Here is a 27,946-nt window from a genome sequence, read left to right as displayed (position 1 = left end):
ACTACAACAAGTGAAGTTTTCACATTTCCTAACTGATGACACCAAATAATGCAAACCCTCAATTTTCATGTACACATCCTACCATTGAGCTGTATGTGTTTGTTGCCTTAGTTGAGCAGAGGTCAGCCACAACAACCCTAAGGGAAGAAAAATAAAAGTTTATTTTTTCTTTCAGATCTATCCAAGATAGATATATAAATAGATAAATAAATAGATAGATAAATAACTCCAGAGGCTGGAGTTATTTACATTAACCTGTTTCCCCATAAGGATTATTTAAGTAGAGCTCTGTCTGTGTGAGGCTTTTTTTTGTAACTTGGCAAACAACTTATTACTAGAAGCAAGCAAAAGCAGTATAGATTAAACATAAGGGAAGAATAAATGAATAATAAAACAGAAAGACAGAAAGGCATGGGAAAGTGCCTTATTGCATTGCATTGTATTATCAGACACTAGCTAACAGTGTGGGGGGATCTGTAGTAATCCCAGATGACTAACAGTGTGGTTACAGCTGCCAAATAATTTTCTTCTAATCACAGCTATTTATGTGCAGCTCATCCACATCAGCCAGAAAATTCCAGTGAGCTCTGGAAGCCCTGCATTACCTCTCTGCTCATTCAAAATCACTTGCTTTGAAATGACCATTAGATAAGTTATTCTACCTCTTTGTAGTATGAAGTAGATGCTGTATGCAGAAAACTTGAGCTTTGGAAGCTAGGAACATCACAGCACCAGCAGACCAACTGTGTGAGACTTGCTTAATTAGAACAAAATCTATTGATCTTTGCATTAATGATCTCACCCCCCCCTTGTATCTCCCTGAAATGTATTATTGATTGATTAACTGCAGTACTGAAGTTGTTGTCTTTTCCTTTTTTATCTTTTCAATTTCTTTAAGATCCCTTCCCCATGCTAAAAAAAAAAAAAATTAAAAAAAAAAACTTTTTTTTTTTTAGCATGGTTGAATATTTTATTTCTCCATCTCATAAAAAGAGATGGATGGCACCATCTGTTTCTCATTACCAATAAGCAAAGGCTGTATAGTGTTGGGATAGGAGGAACTTAATGCAATGAACAGATGATTCTGTGCTTTCTCACTCCATTTCTTCTCATACATCACTGCCAGTGAGAGCAGATGAGCAGTTGGAGTATTGTATCCCATTTAAACACTGATGGAGTGCAGGTATCCTGGTGTGCTTTAAGTTCTGTATTAACAGTCTTTATTTTACAGCTAAAAGATTGCATAGATAAATAATATAATAGATAGATAAATAATATTATAATAGCTCGTCCATAATTTATAGTATTTAAAACAGCTAGGGATATAGGGAAAAGGAGAATTTCATTAAACACACATTATGATGCCCATCAAGGGAAGCAGAAATTTACTGGTTAACCTGATTCTAACGTCCACTGTGTACTGCAAGTTGTTTTTTTTCTTTTCTTTCTTTTGATTTGGTTTAAAGCCTAAGGTCCTACATTGCTTTGGAAATCCCTGAAGGTTTTGTGATGCTCTGTACCTTTGTAGGTTTGTCCCAAACAAATATTTGAAGTAAAACATTTTTAAGGAGGAGTCCTGTTTAGCAGTTTCATGATGCAGCAGGAGAGCTGCTTTCAGATGAGGGAGGCATAACACTGTAGAAGTTTATGCCAGCAGACATCAGTTCTTACCTGTCAATGATTCGCATCAGAAGCATCATATTTATTTCTAATTAACAAATATATTATGTCATAGGTGGAGCTTTTAGCTTTTATGCATAAGCCGGGATCAGAAACTTGCACAGAACGTGTTGCTGAGACCTACTTCCAGTAAGGCAGGTGTTCATTTATCCAGAAAACCCATCAGCCATATCCTCACGAGTTATGTACTGTCTTGTTTCCTTCCAGCAAAAGCCAGCTGCAGCACCATTTTCTCTGCACAGCCTATCACAGAAGGAGAAAGAATAATAAACTTTGAGATGGAAAAGCTCTTGGTACTTTAGAAATAATGGGTCTTTTTTTTATTCTTACTTATTTTGAGGCGATCCAGCTTTCTCTAAGTACTTTGCACGCTACAAAATCTGCTGGTTTTGCAGGTGTAACACTATAGTCTCACTGGAAAAATGATCTGGAGTTACCTTACTATATGACACATTATGCATTTCAGATCAAGACAGTGTTGGCCATAGCAATCTTGTTAATTTCCCACCTTCCACTATAGCAGAAGGGTAGGCTACAACAATCAAAGGATAGGCCTTAGCAATCCTCACTCGGCAGTTATTATCAGTTTTTAAGGTTTCAGGTGGCTAAACATACACTGTAAGTCTCAACAGCATTGTTCTTTTAAAGTAGTATTTGTAGAATTATTTTAAAGTAGAATTTGTTTGAGATGCAGCTTTTGCAGAAGATTACTCATTCTCAGTTGTATAGTACTATTCATGCACTTGACAAACATCCAAAAAGACAGTTTTGGATGCTAGATATATGTTCAAGCCCATGCAGGCCTAAATGCGTTATATTTACTGCCAGCAAGCCAAGATGGGTTTTAAGGTATGAAAGGGAATAGGAGAGGGACAGAGAAATGTAGTCATTCTACAGAGTTATTTTCTGAAGAATATAGATCATATATGGTTCCTTTGTTTATTTATTTTTTTAAAGATGCTATCCTAACACACTGTTGGGTATCACAAAGCTTTAATGTCTTATTTAAAACTTGTGATGCTCAGAGAGAGGCTGTCTGGCAAATCTTACTATATTTTTAGATGAAAACAGGGTGTATGTTGTCACAGAGAGAAGCAAATAAACATGGAACACTTAGGGCTTTCTCTGTCAAGGAGTTGTTTGACTAGGACATGCATTGATCCTCTGTGATGGGTGCTTTTTTGATCACAACTTTGTAAATGAGGGTCAGAAAGGGACATGAAAGGTTGAGCAACCTAGAAATTAAAGAAAAAAAAGATTAATTGTGTTCAGTAAAGTGTATTCCCTTGAAGAAAATGTGAGTTTATGTGTGAGGCTGCAACTAGACTTGAGATGAAAATGCCGTTTCACCTATGCTTTTATACACATCCACTCTTCCAGTGGAGTAGACTAGTACCAACTTATAATTATATTGCCCTACACCAGAACAGGTATCTGTCCTTTTCAGTTTCTCTACTTTCTCATCTGTAAATAATACAATGATACTGTCATCACAGGATGCTAACTAAGCTCTCAAGTGTCCTCAAATGAAGGGTATTATGTCACCAGGAAGCATCTGCACTGCTGTTTTTTTGTTTGTTTTCTTAAAGAGACATAATAGAACATTAAAAGTCCAGGAGGAGTGAGCCACTGAAGAATCGGTGATAAGTAATAACAACTGACCTAAAAAAGGTACCTGCAAAGGTACTGTTTAGATTACAGTTGCATTGTTACATCTCTCTATTCCTGTCAGAGCTTGTAGTAATTGATTTACCAGAAACTTCTACAGACTTGCTCACATACATCCATAACATTGATTGAACTATGCTATTTTAAGCATCCTACCACTTTCCCAAATTGTTAATTCCATAAGTACAAAAAGAATGTCTGTACTCATCTTACGGTACCAATATTTAAATATGCCTTACTACTAGCTTACAAATCCTTTGCACTAAAAGCAATAGAGTTTTCTTATTTGGAAAAAAAAATCCATCAAACACCAGATTATACTTCTGTGTAATAATGTCTAGAGCTGCTTGCATACCCTGCATCAATGGGGTTGTTGGGGAATAATCTCCTGTCTCTCTCCTTTATAATCTCCAGGCCCTCAAGATCAGCTAATCTAGGCTGAACCAAAATAAATGCACACCTGAACGTGGCTCTACATGTTCTTATGCAGCTGTGCAATTTGTTTTGCTGATGGACCTATCCCTGATTAACTGAGCATTACTTTTGAACTCCTGTTATAGGAATGTTAAAGGGAGTATCTGTCTAAGCAGATAGTGAAAGGATGGAAAACCTACCTAACACGTAGCCAAGCTATGTCTCCTCTGTCATTAGCAAACAAGTCATCTTGGGCAGACCCTGGAGGGATGGATGTTCTGAGCCTTTTACAGGAGAGAGAGCAGTTTTGCTTTCTCACAGTCTGTTATTCAAGGATTTGCCCTGATGGCTCAGGCACAAAGCTACTTCTTGAGGTGGCATTTCAGGATAGTATGATACCCTAAGCAGGGTTTGGAACAAAGTATGAAGGGAGTTTTCTTTCAATTGAGTATGAAAATCTCCCCTTTGTCTGCCTGTTCTTGCCCCTTTTCAGAAGCCATAGAGTTGTTAACAGACACTTTGCCACATACAAGATTAACTAAGGAACAGATGCTTGAAACCCTTGGTATTTCACTCCCACTGCTAAATGTCTGGACTGCATACATTTGAGCAGAGATAAATATGCTGTGGCAGAGTGTCACCGTTCTCAGGCTCATCCTGTCTTCCTGGTGTGGGAGTTTACTTACCAAAGGATGCATTAGCTGTTGATGTTTAAGGATTGCTACAGTATTTGCTCAGGTGGGTGGGACCTGCTGGTTCCGTCTATGCACTGACTGTATTTATAGAGCACAGATGAGAAGTGGGTGATAGTTTTTTGCTGCACCACTAACAGGTGTAGCTGTAAAATTTGCAGGTGAGGAGAGGGGATGGTTATATTTGTACCTAAATCACCTGTGTTTGTGCTGTCAATTTTAGGCTTCACTGCTGAATAAAAACAGGAATTTCCAAAGCCCAACTTAAGAGCTTCCCCACAAGCTGGAGCTTGCACAGCACACAGGGCTCTGCTGCTCAGATCCACGGGTGCCTTCGCTGCTCTCAACCCCTGTGTTGATGCTTGCAAGGGCTCCTGTCACAGTGGCTCTGCAGCTGCCTTGTGGCACCAGTGGTTTAAAACAGTCCTTTATCTACTGTAAATAAGTGCAGAATAAATTTAGGTTTTACTAATTACACAAGACCAAAGAAATAGGGGGAAATGGGAGAGAAGTGAGGAGAAAAACATGCATGATCCAGAATATTCTTTGTAGAATTCAACCAATTGCTTTGGGGATCTATATTGTATTACTACTTTGGCTTCTGTTTAAAAGCAAAAGGAATTACCCACTGATTATACTTTTTCATCTTTTGGGGAAGAATTAGAACAAAATAAGTATAAGTATATTATCTCAAAATAAGTATATTATAGTTTATTGTAAGAGATGTTCAAGGTAAATAATCAATAGATTTCCATATTCACAAATGTATTTTATAAATAGTTGTTCTTCCCTTAGGTTACTTGTTCTGGTTTTATCAATCCAGTGGCCAGAAGCTTGTAAATTGTTCAGAAGATGAAATATTTTTATTTGTTAAATAACACATATCTTCATATCTGGTTACTTTTTATCCAATCCTTCTCTGATCTTCAGAAATTACATAGGACAGCAGTGAAATGAGATTGTACATGCAAAAATTATTCCTTTTAGTGCTACCCCAATACAAAATGAAGGCTGAGTTCTCTCCATCAAGATGTTAAAACTATGCACCAGAAATTGCCTGAAGAGGTAGGGTAGAAAAATAATGTGTTTGGAATTTCTTTTTTAAAAATAAACAAAATATCTCATGGCAGATGCCATTAGGCAGGATTCAGTGGGCAACTCATCTAACTAAAGTGTTGGAAAACGCCTATCAATACTGTAACTGTATTTTGCAAACTTTGCTGTACTGCACAGCAATCTGGTATGCAGCATGCATCTCCAAGAAGGAAACGTGCCAGGAGTATAGCAAACAACCTGTTTGGTTGCAGTGCCATCTCCTGATATACTAATTTATTGCAGGTACTAACAGTTGGATTTTAGTGTCTGACTGCAAACATAGAGGGCAGGGCAGCTTTGTAATTCATCACAAATAAATACAACTAAAATACCATTTGGCTGACAAGTGTATGATTGTTTGGTTTTGGTTTTGTTTTTCTCTCTGAGGAACCAAAACTTCTGGTTAGAAAAAGTATCAGTGTTTTCAACTAGGAGGGAAGGGTCTGGACTTCTTGTGTTTTTATAAATCAGGACCAGAGCTCCTACATTTTTGTCTCCTTTTGAAAATTGTATTTAGGTTACTGTATTATTTGTATGCTTCAGGCAAAAGCACTAGATTGGTTTGTCTGCTTGAGATCTTGTTTCTGTCCAAGTTTGTAGGTAATTGATAAAGATTCTAGGCTACGATTCCTCCATTCACTCAGTAAATGCCCTTTTTCCAATGCCAGCTGATCCAAGAGCCTATCAGTGTAGCTGGCATTACCTCTATCTCCTTTCTGCCTCCACATGCAGCTACATGAAGCACCAGGTAGGCTTCTCAGTCCTGTTACCTCAAGTTTAATGCTTCCAATATGAAAAGCATCACATGTGCATCTACAGATGGGCTGTTATCTCCAGGAAGAAGGCAGGCACAAATGCAACATAGTAATATATACTTCTGCTGTCTGCCAGGAGTAAGCATAGCAGTGCAGTCAGCAGGCATCTACATGGGCCCACGCAGAAGGCCATGCAACTATCGCTGTATGGCTGCTGAGTTAGCAGTGCCAACTGAGCTGAAGGTGATGCAAATGTGTCAATCAAGATTAGAGCTTTTCCTGTGTAACCTCAACCCAGATGACTAAATTTCTATTTTGTCTCTTCTCTTAATTATGAAAAAAAACAAAGGAGGTCTTGAGTCATTTGTTCTTCAAATACAGTCACCTGTCAGGCCAGTAATTCATTAGAGGTGAACTTATAGACATTTTCTTTTGTGCTTTGAAAATAAATAAATAAATGAATGAATAAATAATAAATAAAATGGGCATGTCTATGCCACTGTAGACCAATTTTTTCTCATGTCAAGACATGTTTCTGTCATATTCCTGCCCCAGTCTTGGGTATTGACTGTCCTTTTTTGTATAGTTATCAGGGTTACCTGTGGTTGTACCAGTCATTTGAACTGCTATCAGGAGTTAATATTTACACTTCCTCTCCACCCATATTTGTCTGAGTAAAACAATTCTATTATTTGTCCTTCCATCCTTACCTAAAACTGACTTTCAGAACAAGAGATAGCCCAGCCCTCTTCTTTTATTTACAACTCAATTGCAGCTTATTAGTAATTACAATTTCTGATCTTTTTAATCTCTCCAGATAAAACAACTACATGGAACTGCAAAAGTAGCAGTGAAAAGTGTTAGTTCAACAGCTTCCTCAGTAGCATCTTTTTACTCTTTTTCAGAATCTGAATGCTGGGATGCAGTCAGCTGTCATAGCATGGCATTACTCTTCTTTCCTCAAGCCATCTGTGACATTGAACCATCTTCAGTGAGAAGAGGTTGTACTTCTAGCAGAGCAATCCAAGACACATTTTATCAAAGATTCACATAAGGCATAGAAAAGGATGAAGCAGGCTTCAAGCCAACTCTTAGAGGCACCTTTTTTGCCCTTCTTGCATTTGGAGGAATTTTCCTGGGAATTAGCAATAGTTTGGCATATTGTTTCTGTGCTGTCCACAGTAAGTTGATAGAAACTGTGGACAACAGTTTCCCTCTGACCTGACCTGAAGAATCTCAAAAGAATCAATTGGTCTTCTATAAGCATCCAATGTATTTGAGGTCCTAGGCTCCATCACCACATGGGACAGTGTCTTTGCTGTGCTTCTGTCTTTCAGTGCTTTTTGTCCATCAGGTCCCCCGTGATAGCCTTCTCCCTTTTAAAATCCTTCATGCTATTGTGTATTTTCTAATCCATCTGAAAGATGTATCTACCCCACAGTGCAGATGCCTCCAAGCGAGCTTTAAGTTGCTCAGGTTCCTTCTTTCAGTGATGCTGCAGAAGCAGAGGTCTTAGGGCAGGATTTGCTGAGCTCCTTCCATGGTATTTGCAGCCCATGCCAAGTTCTGCATTATCATAGTTAAGCTGTTAGCAGATCTCAAGATATCTGAGGGCTAAGTGCAAACAGTGCCATTGCCATGATGCAACCTTTACTGTGATGTTTATGAAATGTTGAGTAGGCAGGCGAGAAGCTGCCATTTAAACAAAACACCAGAAAAGTTGTCAAATCTACAGATTTTACATAAATAAGAAAAAACATGTTGCTTTCATTATCTAAGCCCAGGTTATCATTACACAGACTACTTAAGGTTTTCATGACTTTTTTTCTCCTCCTTCTGATTTAGTTCTTCAAGTAATAAGGGAAAAGAGATAATAGTGATTAAACTATTACTGTAGGGTATTCCTTCTGGGTTCTTCAGCAGTTCTTCTTGTCCATTCGTGTTTGCCACATAGGTGGCAAAAATATTCACTTAAGGGAATGTTCTTCGTCCTGTGCAGATAGGGACAGACACAACCACTTGCTGCTCTCAGTACGTGACAACTTAAACACAAAAATATCAGAGTATATGACAGGCATGAAGTGGACCTAATTGATTGTAAGAATGTGAAGTTTGGTAGTCCTTTTTTATAACTAAGTGAAGTCAGTCACAGCAAAGTTCAGCTTTATCATAGTTTAGGCAGCTGCTTTGTGGGAGAATTATTTATATTGTCCATATAACCTGCTTTTCACCAAGTTGTATAACAGGAGGAAAACAAAGTAAAAGGAGCAAATTCTATAGTGATATAGTTTATTTACCTGTCTATATTGTTACATTATTAACCCTTTTACAGGGTTAGAGAGGATTTAGGTGATCTTGATTACTTATTTGGTTGGAGGTTTGTAACAGCCTGAATATATACCTGACTATAGGTGAAGTTTATGAAAGTAAAAGTGATTCACTTGAAAGACTCCACAAAATAAAACTATACAGGACTGTGAGGTGATTCTTATTTGTTCATGTCACCAAATTTGAAAGCAAACATTCCTATGCATCACATTAGGAGCTGTCTTTGCATTGACAGGTTTCACCAAGATGTGTGGTCATTGTGTTTGTAAAATATTTGATTCTAGGACAATAATTCTGGCTCTTCCTCCAGAGTTCAGAAGCCAAACTAAACCCTAGTGCATGGCTATGTTTCATTTTACTGAATCTGTTATGAAATCATGCTGCTGAGCCAAAGATAACAGAAGATTTGCAGTTAATTAAATCTTCTGACATGATGCATAGGTTCCATATAGGAGCATTTCAGATGGGAGGAGTTACAGCCAGAAGAGCGGTGTGTAAGTGTTGCTCTCAAGCCAGCAGGACTTGCAGCAATGCTTATGCTGACATGGGAGTAGAAGGGACTTGAAAATACCTCAAAGTCAAGCTATCCTTCTCCTCATCAGCAACAGTGCAAAGCAGAGCTCTGATGCAGGCAAAAACTGGCCCTTCTGAGAATAACAGTTTTAGTTAATTATTTGTAATTTGAACATGAGTTAAAATGTACAAAGTTTTGAGAGTGCCAATGTGGCCTGCGTAAAGAAGCTGAGCTACTTGAAAGCATACTTCTTAATGAAACCCTAGTGTATACAGGCAAATGACCTTGCAAGGAAGGCCTAGAAAGAGTTTTTGAGTGGTAAGAAGTTAAGGGGGGAAAGGCTAATTGACATTTCAAAAAGTGATCTCTTTTGCCTTACAAGATGCCTAAACATATAGTCATCAAAAGCAAAATTATTAATTAAAAATAAATAAATTGTGCTACAGCAAAATAGTGTCAGACAGATAATAAAACTTGAGTCAATCTGCTGTAGCCATGTCTCTAAAATTACATAGATGATATGACATGTAAGAGTGAATTCTCCTGAAATCAGTAGGGCACTGCCAGCTTTCACCATTTTTTAAAAACTGGCCAAATTTAAATATGACTTCTGCAACTGATCCCAAATCAAAAAATAATAATAATAATAAAATAAAAAAAGTGATCCCTAAATCAAAACTAAAATATCTGATGTATCTATGTGGATCCAAAGGGAAACCCTTTATAGGGCCCTTTAATAGGGCTCATTAACCAATCACAACAGTATTTTATTTCATTTTTGCTTGAAATGTGACCTTACTGGAAATAGATGTGCAATTGTAGGCTATGTTGAATGCATTAGCAAGATTTTATAAAACTGTCCAGCATATTGTGTGATATGCATATCCTAGCAAACAAAATAATTCAGCTTTAAAATTAGTTGAGTTGAAATTTTATTTCTGGGGAACAGGCTGTTTGTTTGCTTTTTCTTCTTAATTTTTAACTTCTGAAAATTGTTACAACAGATGGCCTGTTGAGCCAACAATAGATCATCATGTCTCACCACAATGGGATCTCTTTCTGGATAGCTTGAATTGGGAACGGTTAGATATCAGCCCTCATCAAGCATATTCAGAACAGCTACACTTTAATTACTTCTTTCCATCTGGTCCCTTGTAGTACAAACAAGTTCCTGCCTCCTTGCATAACATCAGAAATGCACATAAGCATGCAATCTAGCACTGAAACTGTCATCGAATCATAGAATGGCTCAGGTTGGAAGGGACCTTAAAGATTATCAAGTTTCATTAAGTTCCACTTAAATTCCATTTCTGGATGCTAGCAGTCCCCACACTTCCATGCTCATAGTAATTGAAGAGTTAACTAAATATTTCTATCTTAAAATTATGCTCATTGATTTTTATTCCCACAGAGGTCTCAGTCTGCATTTTCCCTGGCTAGTGAAGATACGCCCAGTAAAGGACTAGACCCTGCATCATCTGTGTCTGAGGCTCTTTGGAGGCAGCAGAAAGGACAATTCAGGAAACAGAAGGAACGCAAGCTCTCTGCATTACCCAGCTGGAAAAGCGTGGACAGGCTAAATGAAACAAGTAAATATTTATAGTACGAGTATGAACCTAGTACGAGTGAGAACCTTTTTTTGGTTCTCACACCCATGTGGAGTAAGTAAGACTTAAAGCAAGAACTTTGCTCACAAAATTTCTGTTGACATCTGTGATTGCAGATGTCACATATAAAAATGTCTGGGAATTTGGCGATGCTGTGTGTCATGTTGCATTGGGCTGTATCATTGCCTATCCTACCATTGCATTTTTCCAAGGAAATTTTCAAAATTTGGGCATTTGGGAAGCTGATTTGGGAATTTTAGGAAACATTAGGTATCTAACTTGGATGAGTTTCAGAGCTTCTAAGACACAAGAGCTTAAGGGGCCTGCTTTTTTTTTTTTTTTTTTTTTTTGCCTAGTTACTTGTCCTCGGTTGAAGGAGTCTGCATATGCCCACAGTCTCCCTTCTGTTGCACAAGTTAATTGTTTTTGAGGTTACATAGTGAACCAAACAGTGAAATAATTCAAGATTCCCCTTCACACCTTTATTTTCAGCCCTGATGAATTCACCAGCACAGCGTGCTTTGCAGCCTTGAAAACAGCTGTTTCTGCACACGTTCAGGAAGCTGTACGGGTAGGAACTTCACAGACCGTCAGCTTCCCTAGACCAATGTCCTCTCTCTTTGTGTGCATTAGATATGTATGTGAATGTGGACAATGTATGGAGTAACATAATAAGTCAGCTCCATTACTCAGCCAGTACCCTGGATTACAATGCAGTTCCCTGCTTACTTCAAGATGCTGTTAAGTACAGGCTGTCATTGAGAAAGCTGGTCCTTGCTCTTGGGGGGTCCAATTTCTTCTGCTTTTCCTGTTCTGGCTTTACTGTTCATGAAGCCACATTAGGCAACTGCTGCGCAAAAGAGCTGGTTAGCTGTCATCCTCACAGGTGTGCTAATGATCATGTTGACACAATGGGAAACAATGAACTGCTCATTTTAGCAGCAGCCCCTGGCTCCAAGTGATGGGGAACAGCAGAGCTGACGTACCTCTTGCTGTTGTTCTCCCATGACACAGGGCTGCTCATTCCTGTGCCCTTTCTTGTAGCAGCTGTAGAGATCATCTGATCTCTGCAATCCCTGACAAGGCTACCCATCAATTTGATTCATGTTGCTGTAATGCAGAACTTGGGAGGCTGGAAATTAGACAGTGTGAATAGTCTCCTCCCCCTGGAAATGAAGTGATAGTAAAGTAGTATTAAAATCTGACTAAACTAAGTATGCTTTACTTAGTGAACTCTTCATTCAACCTCCTGTCAGAAATGTTGTTCTGGGCATTTTAGCTGAAGGCCTATTTTCAGTAAACCAGGGTGCTTAAATTTAAGAACCCACTTAAATTCCATTGAATTCAACTGTTCAGCAATTTAGTACTTCACAGTCGCTTAATTATAGCAGAAAGGCAAATTGACCCAGTTTCAGGTGCTCTACTCAGAGGATTTGCTCTGCTTCTTTCTTACGTTAAATAGCTGAGTGTGTTAATATGTGTAAATAAGATCTCACCTATGCAGTAGTAAATAGTTCTGTATTAGGCTGCAGAAAATGCAAGAAGTCTCCACCAAGTGTCTGGAGTGGTAACGTTAGTGAGCATTTTTAGTCATGTAGCCTGTTCACAATTCATTTTTTTGTCATGTAGCTGTTCACAATTCATTTTGATTATAATTTGCACTGGTTTAAATGATGACTCAAGAGCCAAATCCTGAATTGTGCTTTTTTTCTCCTTTAGCAATAGTTTCACAAAGAGACTTATTAAAATCTATTTTCATTTTCACATGTATAAATTATAATGTATACCCAAAGAGCTGTGTACAAAATCCATTCTTTCAAATAAGTGACTTTGTTTTGAAAAATCAGGAAGGAACCATTTGACATTAGTTGAAGTTGGGATAAAACTGAACCAGGTATTTTCAAACAAATTCTCAGCAGCTTGCTTTTCTGTCCTGCTTACGTTCTAAGATGTAATCAAGTCTTATCCTGTCCTTTCTTCAGTTAACTGAGGATGTTAGACTGATTCTTATGTGTAGCTGCTAAGCAAAATAAGGGGATGTGTTTTGGGAGAGAAAAAAAAAAAAAAAAAACATAACAGTATGGCCCTCCACTGCATGATGTTTGTGTAATGTACTGTAGCTGAATTCAATTTTTGTTGGAGATTTATATCTTCCAAAGCTGGTTGCTTTGTTTGAAAGGAGAAATGTTTTTAAGGAAAGAAGGTCTTCTTTCTCTCAAGAGAATCCTGTACTGAGATTAGTGAGCATAGCTAGAAAACACAAGAAAGCTTCTCATGCAGGAGAAAGATTCTCATGCTTGATAGCAAGTCCTCTTTTTTCTTTTCTCTCCTATATCAGTTATTACAATAAAGAGTATGCCTCAGCTGGAACTGTTTTGATGTATTTAGTGACCTTCAGTGGATTCTTCCTGCATGTCCATAGCCATCTCCATTTTATTGCAGATTAATTACCAGTATCCATAACACCCTTGGCAAGAAGCTCCACGGGTCTGGTACTCGTTGCATCCCTCTTTTTGTTTCTTTTTTTTCTTTTTTTTTTCGCTTTTTTTCTTGTGTTTGTTTTGATCCTAGATTTCACTAGTTTTACTTGATGGTAGTTAGATCGAAGGAGATTCCCCCATCTTTTCTAGCATGAATCTTGGTCTTCTCTCCTCCAGATTTAATCATTCCTTAAAAGGAAGCTATTTCAGAACCTGGCTCACACTTTGTTGCTATTCTCAGATCCTTTTCTACCTTTCCTTTTCAAGATGGGGCACCAAAACTGCACACAGAATCAGACGTATGCGAAGCATGGGATTTATGTGTATTGATGTTTCTTCATTCTTTCCTAAAAATTCTTTCAGAAAAAAAAAGCCTTGTTCCAAACATTCTCACATTTGAAGTTGTCATCACCATGACTTTGAATGGTGACTTCTGAGTAAACATATAGTAGCATAGCTCAGAGAATGAGAGAATTCATAGTAGCAACAGTGCATTCATGTGTTCATTAGTTTTGCCGAACCTTCCAATTTGCAGCCAATTGATTGCAAATTGGCGAGCAGAATGAGCTTTACACACTGTGATAACATAGTGGTAATTAAAGAGTTTGTTATTCTTTCATTTTCTTAGACCCTTCTCCTGTTTTACAAAGCACTGATGGAAACTGGGTGGCTTTGCAGAATGTTACTTTGCCTCGTCCTCGAATGCTCGCCAAACCAAAGAGTCAAGTATTTGAAGCTTTGGAGAATGAATCCAGTGTTGTGTCCGCGTATGATGAGATGGGCTCAGACAGCGAGGATGACTATGACTGGAATGTGGCCTTGAACAAGCTGCGTCGAAGACCTCGGCAATTACCAGATGATTTCTATTATACCCGTTCCCAGTATGATTCTGAGTGGGTTTATGGTAATGATCAGTACCAGGCAGTAACCTCACCTTCCTCTGGGTTATATACCAATACTGAGACACTGTTCTCTGATTCTGAAACATCTTCAGTAAACTCTTCCCAGGAAGCTAAAGGACCTAGCAAACTTCTCTGGTTACAAAGCAGAACTCAGAGTGATGTGCCCAGAACAGAAAAAAAGCATTTCCATGGAGAACTGGATGTAAATTTCAATCCACAGGCAACCAGCTTGGAATATTCGGATACCAGCGAGGCTGAAGAAATCCACTATGATTTAGAAAAGAAATCAAGAAGGTGGAGGAAGAACAAAATATCTGAAGAGAAATGGGAAGCAAAAAAACACACAAAAGCCAACATGAAGAATTTAAGTCAGGTAATTGTGTTTGATCTTTCTGAATGCAATCTCAAAAATAGCAGGGCAAAACTAATCAAGCCATGCTGGCAATAGCATGTGAGTTGTGAGTGGAAGGTGCAGTGTTCTTGCAAGCTTTGTCCTCCTCATGCCTCATAACCAAGAAGAACCAAAGGTAAAGTGTATCATGAACAGGCTTTGTTTCTTTCTTAGATATGCCACTTCCATCTGATCAATGACATTGTTAATACTGTAAAATACAGTGTTTTTTAAAAAAAGTAAAAAGGCAGGGTTTGTAAACAGCTAGCAAATATTGAGTAATTACCTGTTGACTTTTTTGTTTATTCTAACACCTTTGTTGTTGGAATAAGAAGTAATTCATATACCTGGGAATCTCTGGTATGCTGTTGTCATAGTATGGGATAAAGACAATGAGCAGCAGAAATTCAGAAAGGAATGTTTTTGAAATATGGTCCAAATGATGTCTGCTTTTAATTGATCACTTGATCGTTTCAATTCTAAAGTGCTTTAGTGAGTGTTTACAAACTACTTTGATTTAAATAATTAGACAATTTATTAAAAAAAAAAAAAAAAAAGGTGCTCAAATTTGGAAAAACTGACCATAGATGTTTAAGATAGCAAAGCAGTCCCCAAACATTTATTTTAAACAACGATTATGAGATAACCAGAAAGTACATCTTCTTTACAAGGATTTTTCCAGGCTATGGACTGATAGTATGTAAGGGATCCAGTTGTCCCCCAGAATTTTTCAGCAGTGCAAACACACTTCTAACTCTGGGAGAACACTAAATACTTGTTCAATTCCATTTCCCATATCTTACTCCTCTTACATCCTGTAGCTGGACCACTGCTGTAGTACAAAAACGTTGAACCTGAAGCAAGGAGCTAAATGTAGTCAGAGGCATAGGGAGAAGACAACAAGCAACCCGATCCAATCTTTAAAGTTGTCTAAGCAATTGTAGAATGTCTGGAATTGTTACTCTTTGCTTGTGCTACTAGCCTATATCTCCCATTGAAAAACATCAGCACAGTTGATCATAAGTCAAGGTTAGGGTTACAGGATTCAAGCAGGTTTTTAATGCTGGGTAAACTATAGTTAATTCTGTATCTATTCCTTCTGCTTTTAGGAGACAGGTGTGGGTGTTCTATACTGACTCATTTATAGTCATGTCCTCATACATTTATGATCTACTGCTGTTGAGGGGGACTTAGATATGATACTGTGCTCCAACAACAAATCAGTGGCCATTAAAGACTTCTTAGAACATCAGACAGAGTAACAGAACTTTTCTGGGATTGTACAAAGACCATGTTTTGTACACAGAAATGTATTTCCATTTCTGGCTTTGCATATTTGTGTATGTTCTGTATGTGTGTGCTTATATTCATATTGCGGCTTTCTACATACTACTGCTCTGCAGAGTACAGATGAGCATTGCTCACAGGTGTGGTGGTTTCACCCTGTTGGGCAACTGAACTCTACCACAATCCCTCTCTCACTCCCCTTCCTCAGAGAAAGAGGGGGAAAAAATACAATGGAAAGGGCTCAGGGGTTGAGATAAAGACAGGGAGATTGCTCAACAATTATTGTCATGGGCAAAGCAGACTCAACATAGGGAGATAGTGTAATTCATTGCCTATCATTAACAGACTAGAGCAGTGAGAACTAGAAGCAAACTTCTAGCAAAATAACTAAAATAAAATAAAATAAAATAAAATAAAATAAAATAAAATAAAATAAAATAAAATGGGGGGAAAAAGCCACAGGGGAACTCCTGCTCTGTGCCTAGAGCACCTCCTGCCTTCCTTCTGCACTAACCTTGGGGTCTGTTGAATTGTTTCGCTCACGTTTTCTCACTCCTCTCTCCTAGATACTATTGTGCAGCAGTTTTTTTCCCCTTTCTTAAGTCTGCTCTCCCAGAGGCCCAACGAACATCACTTCCTGGCTCATCTCTGGCCAGCGGTGAGTCGCTTTCGGAGCCAGCTGGAGCTGGCTCTGATCTGACATGGGAAAGCTGCTGGGCTCTGCTCACAGAGAGCATCCCTGCAGCCCCCCGGTACCAAACCCCTTTCCACATAAGCCTACAACAGGTTAGGTCCCCTCCAGGAGAGAATAGAGAGGCAGGGTGCTTCCAGGCTGTGCCTGCACCCTTTAGCAGATCAGTGTATATTTCAAAGAGCAAGCTGGTGCAGAAAGTGATAGTTCTTTCCAACTCTCTTGTGAGTTGCTTTGTATCTTCACTGCTGCTCAGACCTCTCTGTTGTGCTCAAAATGCAAGGCTTGGGATTCTGAGCCATTCTCCTTTTTACCTTAGTCAAAAAGATACTGTTCCTGCTCTCCTGCTCCCTCAGCCACAGTGGAGCAGGCAGTGGCACTCTGGTTCCATGTTTTCAAAGCAATTAAATTCTCATTAGGAAGTTTATGTATAATAATATGGATGGGTGTGCATGCATTTCATTTGTGTTTAGATGCACACACAGACCCCGGTGGCTGATGTGACACTTGGTGCCTGCCAGCAGCCATCTGTTCCTCCAGCCCCTGGTAGGGAAAGCACTGGTCGAAGCAGGAATGGACTGGTCAGTACAATTTATAGCAAGGATGTTGCTAGGTGAGAAATTCTAGGAAGCAATTAAAATGATTAAGACCATAAGGAATGTGATTTGAGGTATTATTCTAAATTAACCAGGCATAATTTGTATTGCTTAGAAAAAATGAGATTAAAGAGATGTCAGGATCTTGTGTAGTCCCCAAAGTAATGTATTAATCTAGGTAAAACGTAGACTGAAGCAGAGAGAGCCCTAGATATGAACAGTTTGCACAAAGTAATATCATACATGTGGTAAACTGCAGACTGTAAATTTAAGGAAGCTTCATTGTGTGACGTTAAGCCCATTGTAGATTTTCACATGCTGAGATTAGTAAGAATTTACTGAAACCACACACAATGTTCTCCTAAACCATGTTGCATCAAGACATCAGACAATGAACAACTGATCATATGTAAATGACAGTGAAGAAACTTATTTTTTCCTTACTTTACTGCATTATAATGATAACGGGATAACTTCTTAACCACTGTGTTTTCATCAGCATTGTAGATTTCAGTTTAGCCATCTAAATATTGGGTTTTCTTTTATATTTTTTCAAATAGTGAAGATTGATTTTGTGATTGTGGCTCCCTGAGACACGCTAAAATGAAAGTGGCCCTTTCCTCTCTCCCTGCTCCAAATCTGGAGAGATGTTAGCAGTAACATTCTGGAACAATCACAATCATTTCATAGCTCATAACTGAATTTCTATTAAAAAGTATATATATATATTTTTCTAAATGCTATATATATAAAAAATATTAATAATATAATATATTAATAATATAATAAATCTTATATATATATGTATACTTTTCTAAATTTACTAAATCTAAATATGTATATATATATATGTATTTAATCCAGATTTAGTACCTAGATTAGAAAAATGCTGTGGCATGTCTTAAGATGTGTTTCAGACTCAAAACTAGAATGTTGACTTTATGTATGACAGAAAATTTATAGTCTGAAGTCTGCAGTGTCTTAAAAAGTAAAACCTGAAAACAGATATCAAGATGTGCTGAGTTATGGGAGACATTTTGCCGCTTTATGATAGGTAAAAGAGCAACCTGATTTAGTGGGTTTTCTGTAGATAGGCTGTAAACACCATCATGATGCAGGTAGAGCAGGACATTAAAAATGTCCTGATAAAAACAAAATCCTACAGTAGCAAGTTTCTGATTGCTTATGTAGCACAGGAAACAAATTCCTGGGGAACATAGATTGAGATGTGCAACCTTAAAACTATCTTCTCTGATTTTAATGATAATTATTTTCCAAATTGTTATTTTTTTTACAAGAAATAGCCACTCAAACCATCAATCTCTGTCTGCTTTCATCATTACTATTGTTGTTTTATTGGCTTTCATTACATTTTCGAGAGCAGGATATGCTGCTTATTGTAGCTGTAATTTTTATATATCTGATGGAAAGTGGAGTCACTTAAGTGCTTCCAGTGAAAGAAGTGTCCTCGTTATGAGTTAGCTTCTTTTATCAGAAGACTCTACCTGTTAATTACAGCTGTCTTACCCCTGCTGCCCTGCAGCCAGGTAAGGGGTGAGCGCTGCTGGACTGCCAGTCCCCACGGGATGGCGCTTTGTATTTATTTATTGAAAATAGCTGTCCTGAAATTACACTGACTCACTGAGAAACTGCCTGCAAACCTCACAATTTGTGTCATCTTCTAAAAACTGGAGTTTCTAATCTCTGTTTCCTGTTTCAGTTTGGAGCTTTCTGTCCATGATGTAGCAGAGACTTGTGTCTAGAGTGAACTAGCCTGTACTTTGCTTGCTTGGCTTATTTTGAGGCTTTGAGTTCACTAAGATTACATTGAGTTATCAGCCATTTGTACACAAGGATTTGTCCAGTGTGCATTAGGAAAGGTGTATTTCATATCTCATTGCCTCCTGAAGGATTTAGGCTTGCATTAGAAACATTTGATTTACTTTTAGTGACTTTTGTGGCTGTGTCAGTCTGCCATGTCCTCACTGAAGCTCTTTCCAGATAAACTAGTGTCCCTTTATTCTTGTTTTCAGGTGTTAGTGTTATTTGCTTCTGATAGATGCAAATGGGAATTTACACAATGATTTCTACAAACACAAGGATGTTGTTAATCTTAACAAATAGAGCAAAAGAGTGACCAGTAAAGAAACAGGAAGTTTAAGATAGCATCTATTAAATAAATAAAAATTAATTTCAATGTATTTATTATTTTTATTTATTGTCACAGCTTTTAATGCATTTTTTAATCTGTTAATTCATCTCATCACAAACAGTTCACTGCCACCACCTGAAAATCTCAACACACAAGCCAAGCAGCCTACCCATAACTAAAACAGCAAAGTATAGCATTATAGGATATCATTATCTCTGCATGTAAGCAGGAACTAATAATTCTCGCAAATGTAACTACTACAAGCAGAAAGATGAATAATAAGACATATCTGAATCCATCTGTAATAAAATAAATACCTTCAAGGTAAGTTCATCCCCCCCCCCTCTTTCCCCCCTCCCTCCCCCAAGAAAAGAGATGTATTCAGTAACACACATTTAGTTAACACAGAACAACCCCAGGGATGACAAGGTAGCTCATGACTTTCACTTGTGAAAATGTAGCAAAAATGTATCGTGAAAATATATCATCATAAAAATGTAGGGGAAAAAAAAAAAAAAAAAAAAGGTAGCAAAAAGCTATTTCCCTTCTAATGAATTAGGAACATTCCTTTACATATGTTAAAACACAAGCTAGAACTGGAATGTATCAGTGACAGTGTCACCTGTTGATGCCCAAAGAAGAATCCCTGCTTTCCTGTCTGCCTTCCTGTCTTCCTTCCCCCTGTCTCCAGCATGGTCCAGTCTCTCTCCTACATCATCTGTAGCACACAGAGCCTTTTGCCCAGCCTTCATGACTTGTTACAACAGGGTGAAGGACAATTCTTTCAGCAGCATATGAGCTCCCCTTGCCTAGGAAATTATGTTTTTGATTTTACATCCTGCTGAAGCCTCACAGCTTAGCAATATTGTCCCATCAGGCCTTCACCCCATCAGGCCAGCTGGTAGACTCCAGGTGATTTTGCTGAACTTTGGGTAGAGGCAGTGAAAATCGACCTAACAGGTGCTGCCATGTGTGATCTGGGAGACAAGCGTTTTTTTCAGGCCCCTAGAGGAACTGTGCACTTCTTGCATGGTACAGCAATGAGGTAGAAATGTAAGAAAACTACATCTCTAGACTGACAGCCTTCCTCACTGCTCTGCTAAGTACCCAGCTTATTTAAACAAGATTACTAAACTTTTGTTTTTGCAAGTTTGATCTGCTCAAATGTCTGCATTGAATGATGGTGTTTGTTTGTTTTGCTTTGTTTTGTTTTGTTTTCTCTCCCTTGCAGACTCAGCCCCAAAGTGAACTCTTTCTGTCTAGACATTGCTAGAGGAAGCCCACATTCATGGTGCAGAGCTGTTAGAACTCACTAGCAAATCTCATAATCCTAAACCACATGATTTGGTAGATGGGAGAGTAGGTCTTTGGAGGTACCTATTAAATAAATGCAAGTACCTCATTTAAATAAAAGGGGAATCTAGTAATAACCTGAGACCAGATAACTAATAATACATATCTCAACTTTAATACAATATATCTCCACTAAACTGTATTCTCTCCTAAAATACAAGTGCACCATTTAGCTGTGCTTTCTGTCCTGTAAAGTCTCTAAGTTATGATTGTTTTTCTCCAAATTGATGGACAGATGGATTCAGCAACAACTTTCAGATTTTATTGTAATTTAGAAACATGTATGTTTCATTACCAAATTGTTGGAGGGGAGTGTAATGAATTGTTGTGTGAAATGCAAGGTATATCTGAAAAAAAAATATATTGATCCTATTTTTTTTTTACTAAAATGTTGAAAATGTACCAGTCACGTAGTAGAAGTATATCATAACATATTATATAACCAAAGTGGAAACTCACTGATTTGAAATCTTGTTCTTGATCTTACTCAAAACAGTTTGGAAGTTCATTTGAAAGAAAAGGCCTTTTACTCAGCAAAAGCTGATTGTACAGGAAAAAAATAAATGATGACATGAGCCTGTGGTTCCCCTTTTAAAATGCCTTGCCATGTATTTTCAAATCCTGATTTTCTAAAAGGGCCTTCCACATTTTGAAAGTGAGCTATAAAGCTATAATCTAGTTGTGTAACTGATTTACAGATAACTGCAGAAAAAAATAGTCCAAAAATCTGTGAAAGTTCTAGACAATACAGTATAGTTTACCGTGTGAGAGATGAATGCTGACACTACAAACATGACATGTCAATCCATTAAGAACACTTGAGCAGGTAGAGTTTCTGAGGAAGTTGTCAGTTAACATTTCCTGTGAGAATTGGAGGTAATTGTACTGTCCATAACTATGACTGCTAAGCCTGCAGAGAGAGTAGCTGTGCAAAGCAAATCTCCTGTTTATGTGTTTCCAAATGAATGATAAAGAAAACATAGCTTTTAGTCTCTCCAGACAAATCTGGTCCTGTCACAGTAGGAGAGCATAAGACAAATAGGAATAATTTCCTGGCAAATAGGAATAATTTCTTATCCGAGAATTGCTTCAAATCACCATCTTAGACCTGCTGCAATGTGCCTGCCACTTCTGGGCCCTAGGTTGCATTCTTTACAGCCTCCTCCTGCGTGTTTTTGTCACGATTGCACTCTGTGTCAAAGAATTTGTCACTTCTGAAACCCGTCACATTCCACCTTACTTTATGCACTTGGTTGAAGCACTGAACAAAGTGTCCAATTATTCTGAGCTCTCTCTTAGCAGTCAGCAGAGGAAGAATAGCATTTCCAGAAAGCAGTTAATGTTATAGGCTATGTAGTTCTGGGAGATGCTCTCTCCCTCCATGAACTGTAGTGGGAAACTGGGTCTTAATCAGACAGCACAGATCCAGAAAATGAGTTGGTACATATCCAGACATTAGTTTTTGATACAGTCATCAGGCACTTTTAGATTTCCTGCAAGGAAAAAAAAAAAAAAAAAACTTTTCCACATCATTAAATATTGGGCAGGCAACAGGCCAGACAGACTTGTAAAAGGATTTTGTTTTTCTTCTATTCGGCCTGCAAAGTAAAGGACTCGTCATGGTCAAGTCTGTAGCACCAACCATATTTAACCAAGCATCTGAGTACTTCCCACCTTTAAGGATCCAAAAGTAAGAAAAGAAGGTGTTCCTGGAGATTGAAATTGTTCTAAGGAGGCTGGTGTTTGGAGAATAATTGTAGCTGTAGTGGATCCACCTATGTAAATGTTCACTGGGAAAGCTGAAAATCTGTCACTTAAAAAAGGAAAGATTTTTTAAAAACTTGTTTCTAGTAATCATAAGAAAATAAGGATAATGCTCAAGACCAGCTGGCAGGGAATTTGAGCACAGCTTTCAGCTGGAAAGTGGACACAACTGTCAGGTTGTCATGGATAAGTGATTTCATTCCCACACTTCAGTTTCTTTATATGCACCATAACTGAGAGTGATGGAAATGCAGTACTGAGAACAAGAATCGCCATTTATGCTTTTGTTTTATTAGCTGCATACAGATACGTAATGATTTCGATAGTTCCTTTCTATATAATATAAAAGTAGCCAGGAATGATAAATATTACCCAACAGGTGTGGGTTTACTGGCCTTCTTCTATAAAGATGTGGTAACATTTTATCAGCATACTTTGCCTTCTTTCTAGCTTCTCTTCAGAGTGATCTTACCTACCCTTTTCTAGGAAGCTGCTTGTTTTCCTGCTGTACCTATACAGTAATTATTACTGTTCTTCCAATTTCTTTGTAGGATTTTGATGATTTATCAGAAACAGATATAAGCAGTGAGGATCAGCATTGTAATATCAAGCCTGACCTTATGGAAGAGGAGCTTAAAACCAGGTTATTTCAGCTTGAAGCTAAAATGAGTGACAAGGAAACATCTGGTGAAGAACAAGAGTCTGAACCTAGAACAGATCCTGAAAACCAAAAGGAGAGTTTGTCCTCAGAAGAAAATGAGAAAAGTATCCAGGAAGAGTTAAAGAAGGTAAGTGGTCGTTATAGGGGAGTGAGCTCAATACTGTAAAAGTTAGAATCCAGAAATAGATGCTTGTAGTTAGAGAATAAAACATAGTTGATTGAAAAAAAGTAGGTCCTTTAAACTGGGTCTGAGCCTGCAATACTTGTGCAAGTAAAACTTCAATTAAGGTGTGGGCTTCTTCCTGTGAGCCTACAGCATTAACTCTAAAGCAGTGAACTTAGTTTCTGTAATAAACATGTTAATTGATTGATACTAAAGAAACTATGGCTGTTTATACTAACTGTGAATGTACTTGTATATTTTTATTTAAAGGCATGTTCAGATCTCCTTTTTTTCTCCTTACTAATCAGCAAGCAAGGTTTAAGATTTTTGTTTTTGTTATTGTTTTTTATTTGCTCCCCTGTTTTTAGTATTTTTTAGGTCATTCTGATGCTGTTTCCATCCATCTGTACAGTGGCAGGGAGGGGTACAGAGAGGACACGGAGAGCCCACCTGATAAACATGTGTCTCAGAGGCTGGTGCCAACACAGAAATTTTGTTTTTTTTGACTTTACTTGGCACCTGGCCTGATGGCTGCAGACGGGTTCCACCTATCTCTAAGGGAAAAATGGATCCTAGCCCAGGAGCTGGCAGGGCTCATTGAGAGGGCTTTAAACTAGGTAAGAAGGGGGACAGGGCTGAAATAAGGCTTGTTGGAGGTGTGCCATGGAGAACAATGGCAAGGCTGGGAGAGAAGGCAATGGCCCAGCTGAATGCACTAATGCACGCACCATGGGTAACAAACAAGAGGAGCTGGAAGCCATCGTGCAAGCAGGCAGGCTATGACTTGGTTGCCATCATGGAAACATGGTGGGACCACTCCCATGACTGGAGTGCTGCAATGTCTGGCTATAGGCTCTTCAGAAGGGACAGGCAGCATGGAAGGTGTGGTGGTGTGGCTCTCTATATTAGAGTGTTTTGATGTTGTGGAACTCAAGACTGGGAATGATAAGGTTGATTCCCTATGGGTTAGGATCAGCGGGAAGGCTGACAAAGCAAGCATCCTGGTGGGGGTCTGTTTTAGACCGCCAAACCAGGATGAGGAGACTGATGAGAAATTCTACAGGCAGCTGGCACAATTTGTGAAATCGTCAGCACTTGTTCTCGAGAGGGACTTCAACTTCCCAGATATATCCTGGAAGCACAACACATCCCAGAGAAAACAGTATAGGAGGTTTCTGGAAAACGTGGAAGATAACTTCCTGACTCAGCTCGTTAGTGAGCCTACCAGGGGAGGTGCCCCACTAGACCTTCTGTTCACAAACAGGGAAGGACTGGTGGGAGATGTGGTGGTCGGGAGCTGTCTTGGACAGAGTGACCATGAAATGGTAGAGTTCTCCATTCTTGGCAAAGTCAAGAAGGGGACCAGTAAAACTGCTGTATTGGCCTGGCTATCAGGGGAGGTCCCGGTCTACTGGCGGATAGCAAACTTGATGCCCATCTACAAGAAGGGCTGGAGGGTAGACCCAGGGAAGTTCATGGAGCAGATATCTTGAGTGTTGTCACGCGGCACTTGCAGGACAACCAGGCAATCAGGCCCAGACAGCATGGGTTTATGAAAGGCAGGTCCTGCTTGACGAACCTGATCTCCTATGACAAAGTGACATGCTGGGTGAATGAGGGAAAGTCTGTGTATGTGGTCTACCTTGACTTCAGTAAGGCCTTTGACACTGTTCCCCACAACATTCTCCTCAAGAAAGTGGCTGCTCTTGGCTTGGACTGGCATATGGTTCGTTGGGCTAAAAACTGGCTGGATAGCCAGACCCAAAGAGTTGTGGTGAATGGAGTAAAGTCCAGCTGGAGGCCAGTCACTAGTGGCGTCCCCCTGGGCTCAGTACTGGGGCCAGTCCTCCTTAATATCTTTCTTGATGATCTGGATGAGGAGATCGAGTGCACCCTCAGTAAGTTTGCAGATGACACCAAGTTAGGTGCGTGTGTCGATCTGCTCGAGGGTAGGAAGGCTCTGCAGGAGGATCTGGATAGGCTGGACCAATGGGCTGAGGACAACTGTATGAAGTTCAACAAGGCCAAGTGTCGGGTCCTCCACCTGGGGCACAACAACCCCAAGCAGAACTACAGGCTGGGAGATGAGTGGTTGGAAAGCTGCCAGGTAGAGAAGGACCTGGGAGTATTGGTTGATAGTTGGCTGAATAGGAGCCAGCAGTGTGCTCAGGTGGCCAAGAAGGCCAACAGCATCCTGGCTTGTATAAGAAGCAGTGTGGCCAGCAGGGCTCGGGAAGGGATTGTCCCCTTGTACTCCACTCTGGTGAGGTTGCACCTCAAGTACTGTGTTCAGATTTGGACCCCTCACTACAAGAAGGACATGGAGGTGCTCGAGCAAGTCCAGAGAAGATCAGCGAAGCTGGTGAAGGGTCTGGAGAACAAGTCTTATGAGGAACGGTTGAGGGAACTGGAATTGTTCAGCCTGGAAAAGAGGAGGCTCAGGGGCAACCTTATCGCTCTCTACAGGTACCTTAAAGGAGGCTGTAGCAAGGTGGGGATTGGTCTATTCTCCCACGTGCCTGGTGATAGGATGAGGGAAAATGGGCTAAAGTTGTGCCAGGGGAGATTTAGGTCAGATATTAGGACCCTTCTTTACTGAAAGGGTCGTGAGGCATTGGAATGGGCTGCCCAGAGAAGTGGTGGAGTCACTATCCCTGGAGGTCTTTAAAAGACGTTTAGATGTAGCACTTAGTGATATGGTTTAGTGGAGGACTTGTTAGTGTTAGGTCAGAGGTTGGACTTGATGATCTTGAGGTCTCTTCCAACCTAGACGATGTTGTGATTCTGTGATATCATAGATTCTTCTTTTGCTTCTCTGTTGGAATATTTTGTGCTTCCCTAAAACTTTATGGCCCTGTTACATTGTAAGCTAATAGGTTTCTGCCAGTAGTAATGTATTCTGGTGAAACAGTAATCCAGTGTCAGTTGTGATAATGAATGAGATCTTCCATTCACACCATTTCACCCTACAGTAAGTTGTCTTGACTTAAAGTGTCACTCCACCTAACACCTGCTCTCTTCCTTTCCTGCTTCTGAATTTCTCTTCATATCATACAGTGTACTGGAATGTGGTATTCAGCCATTTTTTGTGCTCATTTCACCATAGAGGAGAATTTCAGAAAGTCCTATTAAGTCTTTACTTCTAGACTTTAATTCTGTCATGTCATACTTAGCTAGCCTATGTATTTCTGAATAATTTGATATTGCTGGTCTGTCTTTGTAAACCAAAGATGAGCTAAATTTAATGTGTTTTATATAGAAGGAAATGATCTCTTCACCTGGTCTGTTGGATGCTGGTGGCCTTCTTTTCTACAGGGGCACATTCAACCTGGTGTTCACCAGGAACCCTGTTTCTTTTTCTGCCAAGCTGTTTCCCAGCCAGATAGTCTCTGGCATGTACTGGGATAATTCTTCCCCATGTGCAGAACTTTGCATTTCTTTTTGTTGAACTTTATGAGATTCCTATCAGCCCATTTCTCTAGCCTGTCGAGGTCCCTCTGCATGGGAACAAAACCATCTCAGGTACGAACCACTATTCTCAGTTTAGGATATACTCTGTCTCGTTGCTTCTGTCAATAATGATGATGCTAAATAGTACTAGCCACTGGGATACATCACTAGTGACTGACCTCCGACTGGACTTCAAGCCTCTGATAACACTTTCAGACCAGCAGTTCAGGAAATTTTAACCCACCTCACTGTCTACATATTCAGTCCCTACTTGCTCAATTCGTCTATGCAGATGTTATGGAAGACAGCTTTGAAAGACTCATTAAAAACAAAATAAACAACATTCAGTGCTCTCCCCATGTCCAGTGAAGTAGTCATTTCATTATAGAAAGCTATCAGGTTGACTAGGCATGATGTCCCTTTCATAAGTCACCTTCTCATCTTTCTTACGTTTGGAAATGGCTTCAAGGAGTATTTGCTCCTAAATCAGCTCTCAGGAACCATCCCCAGATTGCCACAATCTTTAAAATCTTAAATTAAAAAAAGTGGTCTCACTTAAACAGGGACCAGTTCCACAGCTCCTGAGAGTGCATCCCTATCAGGTCCCAAGGACATGCACATGTCACATTCATTAAAATGTTTGCTAGCCTGTTCTTCCTCTACTAAGGGTTAGTTTTCATTGCCCCAGACTTTCTCATGGGTTTCAGGGGCCTGGAATTACTGAGAGCAAATCTTACGTATAAACTGAGATGAAGGTGACACTGAATAGCATAGCTTTTTCCTTGTCCTGTGTCACCAGGTCTCTGCAGTAATGGGTGAATTTCCCTTATCTGCCTTTTGCTGGTGGTTTATCTGTAGAAGCCATTCTTCTTGCCCTTTGTGTTCCTCACCAGATTCAACTACAGGTGGCTTTTGACTTTTTTGGCACCATTCTTACCATTCCTACATGCTTGGACAGTGTCTCTGTAATACATCTGGGCCAGCTGATCCTGCTTCCACATCCTGGTGTATTAGTTCTTTATATCATTTGAATAAAATACCTTACCTTTCAAATGAATAGATTTCCTTTAGAAAGTTGTCCAACTCTTGTTCAAAGCTGAGCTTTGCAGTCGAGACCCTAAGAGTTGAGTGGTGTACACACAGCAGACAAGAACAAGCCTAAGTAGATCTGAGGCATAAGAGTGCTTGACTAGCAAGAGGCAGCACCGGTCTTCTTGTGTGGACATGTTGACCATCTCTGAATGAAATAAAAGCCCCTTTTGGGAGCAAGGTTTGAAACACAAATGACTTTGTTGCCCAAGGT

At 39.3% G+C, this 27,946-nt stretch overlaps 1 protein-coding gene across 2 annotated transcripts in view; it reads left to right on the top strand.

Annotated features, from left to right (window-relative positions):
* The window catches only part of LOC140001011 (rab effector MyRIP-like), a 153,430-nt gene that overhangs the window by 107,954 nt on the left and 17,530 nt on the right, over positions 1-27,946 (top strand). For both annotated transcript variants that reach the window (XM_072032165.1, XM_072032164.1), the window contains 3 exons: positions 10,558-10,735; positions 13,862-14,508; positions 22,921-23,157. In XM_072032165.1, the coding sequence (XP_071888266.1) occupies positions 10,558-10,735; positions 13,862-14,508; positions 22,921-23,157 (1,062 nt within the window). The remainder of the gene's footprint in view (positions 1-10,557; positions 10,736-13,861; positions 14,509-22,920; positions 23,158-27,946) is intronic.

The sequence above is a fragment of the Anas platyrhynchos genome, chromosome 36 (genome assembly GCF_047663525.1).
Source record: "Anas platyrhynchos isolate ZD024472 breed Pekin duck chromosome 36, IASCAAS_PekinDuck_T2T, whole genome shotgun sequence".
In the NCBI taxonomy this organism is placed as follows: domain Eukaryota; kingdom Metazoa; phylum Chordata; class Aves; order Anseriformes; family Anatidae; genus Anas; species Anas platyrhynchos.
The sequence above is the reverse complement of the archived record's forward strand: the minus strand, read 5'-3'. Positions and strand labels throughout refer to the sequence as shown.